Below are 13,521 nucleotides of genomic sequence, written 5' to 3' on the forward strand. Positions count from 1 at the left end.
TTGACAGATTTTCAAGATTGCAAGAAGTTGTTGTGGGTGGGTTTTGGGGATGGCTTGGGGTTTTTTCTCTTCTTTTTCCTCCTAGCTATGGCACTGTAGCATTCAGGATTGGGAAAGAAAAGAGGGAACTCTTGAAAGAAAAAAACCAATGTTTTAAATTAACTCTTTTTTTTCCTCCTGTTACTCTACAAAACAAGTTAAGTGAACCTTTTGGGAGAAAATGCTTCATTAAAAGAAGACAGTTGGATATGCAGCATGGAAAGCAATTCATCCCCAAAGAGTTATCTTCAATTGCTTATGACTTTGCCTAAATAAGGATTCTGTAAAAAAAACAAATTGTTGGCTTTATTAGCTCTGCCTGAACTTCTACAACTTGTTGGCTTTAAACAGGGGATATGTTGAAGGTCTCATGCTGCCCCTAGTGAAATTTCAGAATCTTAGTATCTTTATTTAAAGGATTGACTCTTGTGCTCTTAAGCAAAGACGATCAGTGGGCTCAAGGTTTGCGGCTGCCGGAATGAGTGTTCATGATCTAAATATGTTTTCTGTAGAGTAAACATAAGGCTGACTGATACTATGCATATATTTTGTTCTGAAAGATTGTTTTCTAAAACTATAAATGAAGCAAATTACTCTTTTCTTATCTTCTAATCAAGGTGAATAAAGGGAGCTCCTTAAGAAAAGCTGCACATTCTCCTTCTGTCAGTCTCTTCCCACTCCTCTTTCTCACCAAGAAGAGGAAAAAATGCTGCTATTGCTGAATGTAAAAGCGTATTCTGGTTAGGAGAACTAAAAGCAGTATTTGAATGGATTCAGGGATCGAGAAACTGAGGAAGCTGATGTTTGCAAATTAAAATGTTAAGATTGAAAGATTATCCAATGAAAAAAATTATCCATGAAAAAAATCTGTTGTGAAGAACAAGGAGGAGTTTTTGTAATATATTGTGGGAATTCATTGTTACATATGGATGATAAGATGATTCAAAATGGTGCAGAAAAAGCAGAAGTGTGGAATATTTCTGTTCTCTCTGTTGTGACAGCGTTAATGGCATTTTTCTGATCCAGGAGTAAGTGGCTCTACGTTTTAGTGCAGTTTCTAAAGGCAGCTATCATGCATTCAAAATGTTTTAAGTAATTTCCCATGTGAAGCTTACTGATACTGATATTTAAGTAAACCATGAAGTACCAGCAAAGCTTCATGGAGCAGAAAATCCTTAATGTGCTGATACAGCAAGCTGATTGGTATGGCATTGATCCTCGGTAGAATCACAGAATTTCTGGCATCAGATTAAATGCTGATGAATTACAGGATTGCAGTATGGTGCCAGGTAACAGGACTTCCAGGAAACTGGTTTGGTGCTTTACTGAGTGCATTTGGCTGACATTTCTAGCAAACGCATTCGGATGTGTAGCTAATTTGGTATAGACTATAAAATTGGTCGACAGAGGCATGGAGGAGTGCTGTTGAATAAGTAGGCTAGTCAGGTCCTGGATGTTAGTTCTGTATGCTAATATATCATGTGTTAACTAATCTCGGTGAGTAACCATGAACGAGTAATCATTTTCCAGAGAAGCTGTTTCTAAAGTGTTCTGCCTTTAGGTTTAATGCTGGTCAGGTTTCATGCTTATAGGTGAGCTGTAAGAAAAGATGATTCTGCTTGTAGAGTTTGTAACAGGCGAGTCGGTGGTAAACAGCCTATATCTTTGGAGGCATCTGCACTATATGCTGAGCTTGAACTTCCATCATATTTCCAGTGTGAAAGACTTCCTTAGACTGAAGATTTCTAGTTCCTAGAAACTTGGAGCATGAGCAGTTCTACTGTAGAAGTCAGTGACTTGAAAAGGTGACTCACGAGTTGGCGTAAAGGGCCAACACCGTGACAGTGGTCTGCCTGGTTCCTTTCCCAGCACTGGTATTGCACATGCTCCTCACCGCGTCGCTCATTCACCGTATTTCAGGCTGGTGTGTACCCTAACCTCCAATTTTTCTATCCCACAGAGGCAGATACTTTTTTAGTCTACCATTTAAATACTGTATGCATAGAAATAGGGCTGTTTGCAGTGTATTTGAATATTGCCATTCCCAAAATTATTGTGATTGTGGTCTTGTGCTGCTGCTCTTTAATGGAGATTTTTCCCATTCCCCAAAACCTGAGAAACCTCTTCAGCTTCATTTGCAGCTGAGGTGGAGGCAGTACGATGGAGTCCTGCTGAAGTTACAGCAGCTGTAGCGAAGCGTGTGCCTTGTAGGATCCTGTGTGTCATTCTGCCGGGCGTGTTATACCTTCCCTTTAAATACGCTGCCAGGGGATCGGGGAAGTGGGGATCGGGGAAGAAGCAGCTGTAGTGTTTATTAGGGAATAAGGTTTCATTTAGATTTGATCCTTTGCTGAGGGATGAGTACACTCTATTGATCTAAGTATGAGTCATCTTGATATTCTGGTGAGTTTTCAAAGAAGTTCAAGATCATTAAGTGTGCTGTTAGATAAAATGACAGGGTGGCTCTGTGGAACAGGTAATGGGGTGTTGCACAGTGTTTCAAAGGAGTTATGGTCTCAGTCCTCCTGCTAAGGGGTTGGTGGATGTTTGCCAGCCTTAAAGATTCATCTCCAGGCAGGGCAGAGCTTGAAGTGTATCCTGGGCAGCGCAAGCTTCCCAGTTCATGCCAGTATTGCTCTTGTCCTAAGGATGAATATGTCACTTAAACCTTGGAGGTCATCGGGTTGGTATGTCTTATAAGCATGAACAAATATTCAAAGTTAAAAATTCACCATGACTTTGTATTTCCTTCCAGAAGTATGTAGGTATTGTTATTGCCACAGTGGTTGGTGATAACCTATCAGTTCAGTGTGTGCTTGCGCGTATATCAAATATTCGACATGTTAGCGGTGGCTGGTTGTGACCTTTTTTTTTTTTTTTTGAATGCTGCAAACTTCAGGTTTTTGGCAGGTGTTCAGCACTGGTACATTTTTGTGGGATTGTGAAAGGTGTGTTGTGTAAACCACACCAATGTGACTAAGGAGCTTCATTATAGTTGCTCTGTCACGAAAAATATTTGTGCATTTGAAAATCTCAAGGAGATTGGGCAGTAGTCTGCTATGGAAACTTGCATTTCACAGGAGGAAAACAGTTTCAAGTTGACAGCATGGTTTTGTGTATGAATTTTTTTTTTTGGTAAATAATAGATTTTTTTTTTTTAATGGATTTATTTTAATAGCTAGAGACGTCAGATGAAATTAGAGTCCCCTGTGCTAAAAGTGTGGAGATATTTTTCTACCTTTTCTCTCTTTCACCCAGTGTAGAAAGCTCCACGTATCGGATCACACAGTAGGGCCCTCTCCCTGTGGTGGGTGATGAGGCAGCCGGAGGCAGCCTTTCTCCCTGGCCCCATGACGGACTCTGTGCATGTGTTGCTGGTGCTCCAGAAGCTGCACTGCGACCCACCTGCCCCCCGAGGCATCCCCCTGATTTAGGGGACTCTTTCCTAGAGCTCTAACTTTGCGCATGTGCTGGGTTTCTCGCTCACCTGCTGAGAGGCAGGTGCTCATACTTACAAAGCCTGTATTTAGTTCAGAGTCCAAAACCCCAACCAACCTTTACGACATCTAGTGGAAGAAAAACGTTGATCTAGATCCCACACACCCTTCATCTCATCCCCCGTCCCTCGACAGGATGCGAGAGGCAGGAGAAGGGAAGCACCTTCACAGCCTTCCTGCGCGGTGTGAAAAGGCAGCCTGGGGTGCAACCATGTGCCTTTCGGGTTTCTGTCGCGTCGTTGCAAAGAGCCAGGTTTTAACACGCAGCCTCCCAGTTCTCCCTCCCCTCCCGGGGAGGGGCTGGGGCCCTTGTGCAGGTAAGGGGCAGGGGAGTTCAGGAGCATGGATAAAGTGGAGGAACAGCTGGGGACGTGAACGTGAGCCTACAGGCGCTGTTCAGATGCCCAGTCGACTGGTGTATCCACCAAACCATTCCTTATCTTTGCTTTTCGGGTTGAAGATTTTGGAAAGGCGCGAGTCAAATTCAGGGATCGGCTGGGAGCTAGTCGCTGTGTTTATCCAAGCTCCTGGAAAAGAGGCATTTTTACACTGATGCTGAAGGGGTTTCATTTTCAAACAGCTACAAGACTTGTGGTATTACATTGAATGCTGTAGTTCTTTTAAAATCTTATTTAGTATGTAATTTCCACTTTTCTCTCTCTAGGAAGGAGATAAGAAGAGATCTGTACTGACTACAGACCTGCTCAGCGGTCAGCCGTGCTCACGGTTTGTTCTCCATGGCAGGCGTCACCAAGGAAGGGATCCTGATATTATCCAGGGGACTATTTTGATTCTGTCGCACCTCTAAGGCTGCATGTGGTTTTCCATCTCTCTTCTTTAGAAAGAGCATCCCGAAGGCCAGTCCGGTTCAGGCTCGCATGCCACAGTGGTGAACAGAAACAGGAGGCACCCAAACACCACCGTAAGTTTGAAACTTTCAGATTTCAAGCCTTTTTGTTCTATTCAAAATAGATGCTTTGCAAAGGTAGCTGAAAAACTAGTGTTCTATAATAGAAGAAGAAAAAAAAATCTTTTCTATAAAAGAAAGAAAAGGCTGACAAACCAGTTTCGATGTAAATTTTTAGTTTTCACTTGTGCTACATCGAATGATATATGCGATAAATGTGAGAGCATTGACAGCACTTTCTCCTATACATTCCCTAGTTCATATTTTCAAGCATTCACATTTCAGTTTCTAACGATCTACTGCAATACATAATTAAGACTATAAAGCACCCAGTAGTGGCTTCTGCGGGTTTTGGCTCAGAAACATAAAATTTGACTCAGAGGAAAATGTCTGAACTTTCAAAAAGAGGCTGTTTTCACATAGTGGTAGAAAATGAGAGAAATTTCAGCCTGAACAAGAAATACTTCAGGCAGGATCAGGGGTGAGAACGCAAAAGTAATCGAGCTAACGTGCAATACTGAACTATCTGGAGCTGAACAGGGCTTGGCTTTGCTCAATGCCTTCAAAGCCTTTACTCAACACCTTCAGAGCAAGCCGATAATGTCTCTTAACTGCTAATGACTCTGAGTTTGCTCCTGTAAATCTGTGGTTAGAAGGAGCAGCTGGTAAATAAACACAGCCTATAGCCTTGGTATTGTGCTAAATGTGAAAAGGGGAAGAGACTTAACAGACTGTTCTGTTTAAAAAGAAACATTTCCTTGTACCTTAAATACGAACATTTTAAAACACCCTGGCCGGCACAGGGCTGCGAGTTTTCAGCGGCCGGTGGACGTGGCTCTGGCAGAAGGATCTCCACCCGGCGCTGCCCTGCCATCTCACCAGGTTCCCTCCAGGACCAACGGGGAATAGCAGTAGCACCACTGCCAGCAGCCGGGCACGTACATTGCCCACGCCTCACGCCTTACCTTGCAAAGCCCCTGGTGAAGTTGGCTTTGCACATGTTGCCTACCGGGCAAGCTGGGTGCTGCGGCCATTCCTCCCACCCCTCAACCCCAACTCAATTTCTGTTTGGTGCTAGAGCTGTAGCCTGACCTGCCCAAGTGTGGTGAGACCCCGACTCCTCTGGCAGGTCAACAGGGCTCTGACGCTGCAATTGCGAGCTCTATGGCTTGCTAAAATCCATCAGCATGTCCCTTGCCCTAGCTCTTCTTGAGGTGAATGGGCAGCAGGACCAGCCACTGGCCCTACGCCAGGCACGCCGTGCAGTGTCGTTTTGCCCCATACCCCGCTGTGGAGCATGAAACTCATGTAGGAGCTACCAGTGCCCAAACAGCCACGCCACGTTGGAGACCAGGCAGGAGAACGTGAGCGCTGAGACCTGCTTGAGCACGGAGGGGGCAGGGCCCAACGCTTGCAGAGGACATTGAGGCTGTTGCGTGTTGAAAGGAACTTTACGAAGATTAAAAAGGTCTGGCTTTATGGCGCCTGGAAACTATGTAGAGGTGAAGTGAAGGTCGTAGCATTGTTTTGCCACGCAGGCAGGCCCTCCACGCTGGCTACGGGAGAGAAACCCGGCAGCCGTTTCTGTCCTGAGTGCTCCCTGGCTGATGATCGCTCCTCTGAGCAGAAATCAGACCGCAGCAGCACAGGTAAAGGATTTTTTATTTTTATATCCTCTTCATCTTTTGTGTTTGAATTTATTTATTTACTTGCAAATGTAGAGCAACTTGTAAATAACTTTTATTTTCCTGGTCAAGGGTTAAATCTAAATACACAAGTGAAAGAACAACTTCCTTATTCGCTCAAGTCAGAAGCATGCTCCCGGCTCACTTCACAGCGGCGTGTGAGCGCGGGGAGGCAGGGAAGGTGGTGTAACGACACGGTCGGCTCTGTCCGATCCTCAGACCCCGCAAATCGGTGCTGCTGTGCGGCGCTGCCCTGTCCTGCCCCACCGCAGAGGAGTCCTGCGCCCTTCACAAGTCACGGGGCCTGGGACGGCGTGCCACCAGCTGCAGCCGCTCTTTTGCCGGGCGAGGCGGTTGCTGCTGGGTTGGCGGTGTCGGCAATGCCTGTGTTTTGGGGGGGCGGGAGGCCGCTTTGCGCTCGCTGTCCCCAGTCAGGTGCCAGGGACTGGCCCCGTGCACGGCGCGGGGTGTGTTAGGAGAGCTCCCGAAGCACGTCTCCGCTTTTCTGTTCCCCTGGCAGCGATCCCACCTGCCAGTTCCCGCCATCAGCCAAAGCAGAGTACCTGGGGGGCCTTGAGCTGCACCAAAACGCCAAGGCAGGCACCCGCAGGGCTGTTCCGTGGGAGCAGAGATGGGACAGGGGACGGGACGGGACAGGAGGCTTTCCCCAGTGCCGGGGGCAGGTGCCGGCAGGAGGGCGGCTGTGCCAGGGCGGATCAGAGCGCGAGGCGGGAGGCCATCCGAGGCATGGCCGAGGCCTAAGATGTCCTCTGACAGCGCAAGGCAATATCTGGAGGCGGCGAGGAAGAGAAGGCGGTCACGGGGCAGATGCACAGCGAGGGCAGGTGCTGGGAAGGGCGGGCGCAGAGGGTGGGAGGCAGGTGGATGGCTGGCCCTGCCGAGAAGGACCGGGAAAGCAGTCCCCATCGGCAGGAGGAGGGACGTGGGCATGGTGACTAAACTTCTTGTAAAAGGGGGTGGAGAAAGGAAAGGGAGGGACAAGAAGAGGGGAAAAAAAAAAAAACCTGCATGTCAAGTCTGAGGAAATGCTGTGGGAACTACAGCCAGGAGCTTTTTTTTTTTTTTTTTTTTTTACTCTCTTCTTCTTCTTCTTCTTCTTCTCTCTTCTCCCCTCGTGTAGCTGAGAGGAAGGAAAGGAAGAAAGAGAAGTAGCTAGCTCAAATGCGCCTCGCTCTGCTGCCGGGGCGCGGGGGCTTGGCTGGAAGGATCTAGTTTCTCTTCGGTGGCAGGAAAAGGAGCCACAGGAGGAGGCAGAGACGGACACCCAGACATGCCCGTCCCGTCAGGCTGCTGGCTCCTTCTCCTTTGCCTCGCTGCTGCTGGCAAACAGGTAAGGCTGTGCTGCCAGGGCTGAGCCGGAGGAGGGGGAAGGCAGGTGTCGCATCTCACCCGGGGAGGTTTATTTCTTCGCCTGTCGCTCGGAGGAGGTGGCGAAGTCGGAGCCCGTGGCATCTTGCACCGCCGGCACTGGTAGAGCGGGGTTTAGCAGAACAGCTTTGCCTGCCTTTTTTTTCCCTCTGGTTGTTTGGGTTTTGGTTTTGTTTTTTCCCTGCAACTCGCCCTGTCTCACAAGCTTCTCTCGCTTCTTTAAAATCAAAATAGCCCAAACCCAAAGCTCTAAAGGGAGCCAGAAGATCTGCAGGGAAAACAGCCTGGTCCTGCCCAGGGCAGGGTGTGAGAAACCAGAAAATATTTGCAGTGAGGTTGTTGAGGGATATAATTTGCATGTAGAGTAAAAATAAGGCAGACTCCACCCTACTGAACAGATTTATTCAAGAGAGCATGAGCACACTTGTCCTTCAGATGTGGGACGAGCACGTACGGTCTTCGCAGTCCAGCTGCGGCTTTTCGGCCTCCCCCGGAGGGGTGCAGTCCCCCTCGCACTCTGACCAGCCCACCATCCCGAATGTAGGCAACCCCTGAGCGGCCCGGGAGGTGGGACGGCGTTGTGACCCCAGGTCCACGGGTGGAAGACTGAGGCCCAGACCGGCTACGTGACTCGCTTGGAGGTTCACATGCCGCTCATGGCAGAGCCGGCAACCAAACCCCAATCCCAGGCCAGCTGCCCCAAAAGGGCCACCCTCTCCTCTCAAGGGGAAAGATCTGAGCAAGGTTTGGCTCTGCGGTTGTTTGCAAACAGAGCGTGCTCTTTTTGCAGCTTAGTGCAATGCCAGGTGGCTAATGGTCAGTGTGTTTTACAGTTGGGATCGTTGCTGGTCTTCCCCTGTTTTCAGAAAGACCATTTTCTACAGCCAGCTCTTGCTGAGCCTTGTGAATGGCGTACATTGGGTTTCCTCCAGTGGTTTAAATTTGCAGAATCTTGCTTTGCTTTTTCTAATTATACAGCTTAAAAATGAGTCCTCTCCCTTCAGGTTATTTAGACCCTTCTAGACTGGCAGGCTGTTTGCAAATCGCATGCTACAGGCACTTTATTTCCTCCATTAATCAATGTTTGGCAGCCTCACTACCATTTGTGTTTCTTTCATTTGAACTTCTAGTGTTTCTCTGTGCCCAATTATTCTTGATTAGTTGTGTCATTTGAAGTGCTTCCCTCAACATAGTGCTATAACTGGGCCATGGCTGGGTTCCGTGAGAGCAAGGTGCAGCTTCAAGAAAAAAAAGATACAAAACCAAATCAAAACAAAAAACCCTCTGCTGTCTACAGCTTACAATTTAATGTCTGACCGCATAGTCCTGAGAGCCTTTCCTCTGGATCCCTGGTCCTAAATATGTTGCCTAAAACCACACAGGCCTTTTTTCTCCTCTAAAACATGTGTTTCATTCTGTCCACCCTCCCTTCTTAGGCTTCTCTTAAATTGCTGCTTTCCAGGTGTCCCCCATATGTATATGAATGAACCTGCAAATTTCAAAAGTGATTTTTAAATCATAGCTTTCAGGTGGTTTGTCCCGTTCCTCACTATTCTCTGGTTCTGTCTTCCCCCCGCCCCCCCCGGTGTTCAGAACTGTCATCAATGCAGCATGATGAGCAGACCTCAATGTTCTTCATACCTTTGCTCCAGGTCACTAACCGTGACATATTTGCTTCCTTCTGGAGCCATTTGGGTTTGGGGCAGTTGTTCCCTTTGGAATCTCCTCATTACCTGGAACCTGCTCAACTCTTGACTGAACCTTGGAAATTCAGATTTCTGTGCTATAGCTCCCAGCATGTTTCCAGTACCCTGATGTAGGAGCCAGGAGGAGCTCCTCATTTCTCACCTCTCAATTCATAGTCTTTCAGAGGATGCAAAACAGGGAACTTGTATTTATTTGGGGCTGATGTGTAAAGTCTTTCCACTGCATTCAACACGTGCTTAATTCTGAGTCTGTAAGTGGTTGCGCAGGGTGCAACTTTCCATAGCCAGTGCCTTGGACAAGTAGCAGTACAAAATAGTAGGGGGTTCCAGGAAAGTTGTAGTGTAAGCATACATAGGAAAAGCTATACTTTGTCGAAGAGCCAGTTAAGCTAATATCCCGTCTGCAACCCTGAGCAGGATCTGCAAGTCAAGAATGTGAAAGCAAGGCAAGCCTGGAGAGATGCTGCTCCCAGCCAGCCTTTCAGGTTCTCCTTTGCTTGACTGATTTGAACAGTGGTTTCTTATAAGAGTGCTGTTTTCTGATGGAACAAATTGTGAGAATAAGTGTGGTAGGGCTGAAGTTTGTCTGACGCACTTGTGTTAGTTTAGAGTTGATAATATGGTGGGGTAGTGGTAGGGCAGTGATATTTGCAATGTATTTCCTGCGAAGAATGAGAAACACTTGGAAATGTAAGTTAATGAGTGCCCTTAATTCTGCTGAGAATAGACATGATCATCATTTTCACCAAAGAGGAAGCAGGAACAGAGAATTTGTGACTTGCTCTAGGTCACACACCAAGCGTGGAGCAGAACTGCTGGGAGCAGAGCTCAGCCCTCCTTGTCTTGTGCTTCAGCCACAAGATGATCTTTCCAAGTGATTCGTCTTGGGCACCTGTCAGAGGACACGGTATTTTGCTTTCTGAGGCATGATCTGCTCAGCTTCTTTGTACATAGTAGTCACATCCCTTTCCTTGCTTAACGCTGGTGAAGAGCATAAATGTTTCTATCAGATGGGAGTTAAAGCCTGTGAGAATGTGCATTTGCAAATATGCAATAAATCAGTTGCCTGGGTTAACGCCAAGGACTCTTCTTCTCTTGTGTAGCAATGGGATTGGGTTCTTCCACTACTCCGTAATATTTACTTTATAGGGAAAGTTTGCTCACTGCAAGCATCTGGAATTCTTTGTACTATGAAAAAAAATTGGCCAAAATATAGATTATCTTTTAACTTCCTAAAATACACAGTCTTTATGATGAGAGGGGAAAAAAGAGCATAAAAATGTCCATGCTGTTTTATATCATGGGCTCTCCTGGTCCAGTATTCCTGCTCTGATCAGGGCCAAAGGAATCACTCAGTAGAGCAAAACTTCTACAGTATCTAAGCTGAACTCCTGGATTTATTCTGTTGCTAACAGCATGGGTTTCAAAGTTACTGTAATTCAATTAATTCACTTGTCAAAATGCCCTTGCAGGAACAGTTCCTGCAAGGGAAACCGGGAAGTTTTTCATTGCTTTGCAGTTTGCCCCAGAACAGGTGAAAAATCTTACAGCGCCTCATATAAAAGGAATATAATGCATATAAAACTGAACCAATCCACAATTTAAGAAACCTCTGCTGCTTCTCTTTTCATGTTAAGCATCATCTTCCTGACGTAATTTCTTCTTTCCCACAAATGGGACCAAAACAAACCTTCACCACATCGCACAAGTCAGTAGAATTCAAAGCTTGTCAGCCATCTCGAGGGTACTGACCGACGTCATTTATGGCACAGGGCTTTCTTCATCCTGTGCCAGAAGAAAAAAAGATGCAGGTCAAGCAGAGAGATTAACTGTGGCCATAAGGATCTGTTTCTATTGCCTTACTGTCAGCCCAAGCACTCTCAAGCTCAGAAAAGTGGGATGTAATTTGACCGCTCTGCAAGAACCAGTGCAGATGGTAAAAGGGATGCGTGCGTAACTACAGCGTAGAAAATCACGAAAGCCTCAAAGTGGTGCCCTCTGGCATTTATACCTTAACGCTATTTAGAGGAATCATATTTGAGTCACTTCGCTATGTTTATCCATCCGTCCCTTGGAGTTCAAGTGGCGGAAGACCCTGCTGTACTAGGGACAGGCATAGACACAACAAAAAGGTAATCCCTGTTGCAAGGCTGTCCTCCTCCTGCTCCTCCCTGCCAACTTCCTCTCTGTATGACCGGGCCTGCAGGAGGTATTTGCAGTGACCAGAACCAGCAGGGTTCCTGCCACCATGCGCTGCGACCGCAGAGTCCAGACCTCCTTCCATCCCACGCCCCGCGCTGCAAGGGGCCGCTCTGCAGCGCGAAGGCTGCTGGAGGCTTGGAGGGGGTGGTTGCTTCAGATGCTGGTTTAGCTTACTGGAGGCGGGCAGTGGGGAGAAGAGGGAAATGGAGATGGCTGGTTCATCACATCCTCAGCTGCAGCCGTGCTTCTTGCACAGGCTGCCCCCTTCCTTTCCATGGAAACTCAACTTGCCAGGCAGCGCTGGCTGCTGCTGCAGCTGCTCACCCTCTGGTTTCAGTGTGCATTGGTTGGCGTTGCCTGCATAGAGGAGCAGCTGCTCTGAGAATGGTTCATTATTACCATCGGAAAACAAAAAGGCAAATATTTCTGTGTTATAAATGCAATATAAAAATTAAGTGCTGTTTAACCAGGTTGCACTATGGACTTGGGTAGGCCTCAGTCTGTACAACACAATAGCCTGCCTGCAAGAACTTGCCCCTTTTTATGACTTACTCTTTCTTTGAAAATGGTCCAAAGTTCATGTAGTAGAAGAAAGGCTGTTGTTGGAGTTCCACGAGCAGCAATGGCTGAAAGTCGCAGGGTGGGCTGCAGGGGAGTCCTGCTCTGCAGGCTGTGCTGGCACCCGGGGCAGTCTGCTGTTGCGTCTGCTCCGAGGCAGGGTTTGGTGTGACGCTTCAGCTCTGGGGAAATGCAAGTTTCCTGATTTTTCTTTGTTTGTGTGTCACCGCAGCGTGCAATTGTATTTGTGACATGGTGCCTTGCCAAGGGCTCAGCACCGCACCAGGGGAGCAATGCTGACTTACGCCCGGCGCTCCGAGACGTTTTGTCCTATACCTATGCAGCCACCTCGGCTGCTCTTCGCAGTGCTTCCCTTGGTTACCTCTTTTGTTTGCCTTTTCAGGGTGTGAGTTCTCTGCGCTGAGGGTTTGGCTTTCTTCGGTGTTTGTAGAGCGCTTAGGATGTCGTGGCTGCAAACAAAACCAAAGAGTCATTAATCACCGCAGGATAGAGCCCCGTCCGTTTCCCACTGAAGTCACGGGGAGGTCTGCCCGTGTGGGCCTGGGAAGGGAGTGAATACGTCCCCCCACCAGCTGCCATCACGCAGGCTGCAGCATCCAACCCTCACCCTTATTCTCCAGGTCGTCTTCTGCACATGACCCCACCAGCGTCCCCGCGGTGGAGGCACGTTCCCCATGCCGCTTAGCCAAATGTGTCCATGGTGGCTCCTCGCCGCTTCCCTGTGATGTCCCCGACGGAGAGGCTGGGGCGGGGGCTGCGGTGGAGGACGGCAGCGCAGCGGGCAGGCAGAGAGCTGAGACCGGCAGCCTCCTCTCAGCTCTGCAGAACCCGCTGGCTGTTCCCCTCTTAAAACCTAGATAAAAGAGACCAGGAAAGGCTGTGTTCGGTAAAAGAGCCAAGCTGGCCGGTTTAATCCACCCTGCAAGAGCCAATTAGCCAAGGAGGAGGAAAAAAAAAAATGAGGTCATTCACCCTCACCACTTTGTGGCTACTCCAAAAGAAAAAAAAAGTATATAGGATCTGTTCAAGAATGACAAAGAACAACATTTGTGACTGCAGATGGGTGCAGAGTATATTTAGTCAGTGGTCAAAGTGGAGGGAAAAGAAAAAAAATCTCGTGTGGAAAAAAAAATACTGTGAAGTTTTGTTAGGCAACCCATTAATCAGGAATACAGATAGGGAAAAATGTGCTACTAGGTTCATATGAAGTCCTGAAAATTGCTTACGTAGCACGCAAGGGAATCTATTTTGAGCATGTTGTTTTGCCACAGCGAATAGTTTTGCCTTATGAGCATCATGTTCTTCAGTAACTTTTCATTGTTCAGTAGCAAGAAAGACGAGATGATTCCTTGAATCTGCTCTCACAGGAAAAAAAATTCTTCTCTGCAATACCACATGTATTAAAACAGGCTGCTTACGGAAACAAGCCAAAGCCCGTTCAAATCGGGGAGGAATATTTCCACTGACTTGACTGGCCCACAGACCCTGGCAGAGCTGATTCCTTGTGGTGACACCTA

General features: G+C 47.5%; 1 protein-coding gene across 1 annotated transcript in view; it reads left to right on the forward strand.

Annotated features, from left to right (window-relative positions):
• Positions 1-6,629: 6,629 nt before the first annotated feature.
• The window catches only part of TNFRSF11A (TNF receptor superfamily member 11a), a 30,213-nt gene continuing 23,321 nt past the window's right edge, over positions 6,630-13,521 (forward strand). The window contains exon 1 of the mRNA XM_075142536.1: positions 6,630-7,479. Coding sequence (XP_074998637.1) covers positions 7,420-7,479 — 60 coding nt within the window. The 5' untranslated portion in view covers positions 6,630-7,419. The remainder of the gene's footprint in view (positions 7,480-13,521) is intronic.

The sequence above is a fragment of the Calonectris borealis genome, chromosome 2 (genome assembly GCF_964195595.1).
Source record: "Calonectris borealis chromosome 2, bCalBor7.hap1.2, whole genome shotgun sequence".
NCBI classification, from domain to species: domain Eukaryota; kingdom Metazoa; phylum Chordata; class Aves; order Procellariiformes; family Procellariidae; genus Calonectris; species Calonectris borealis.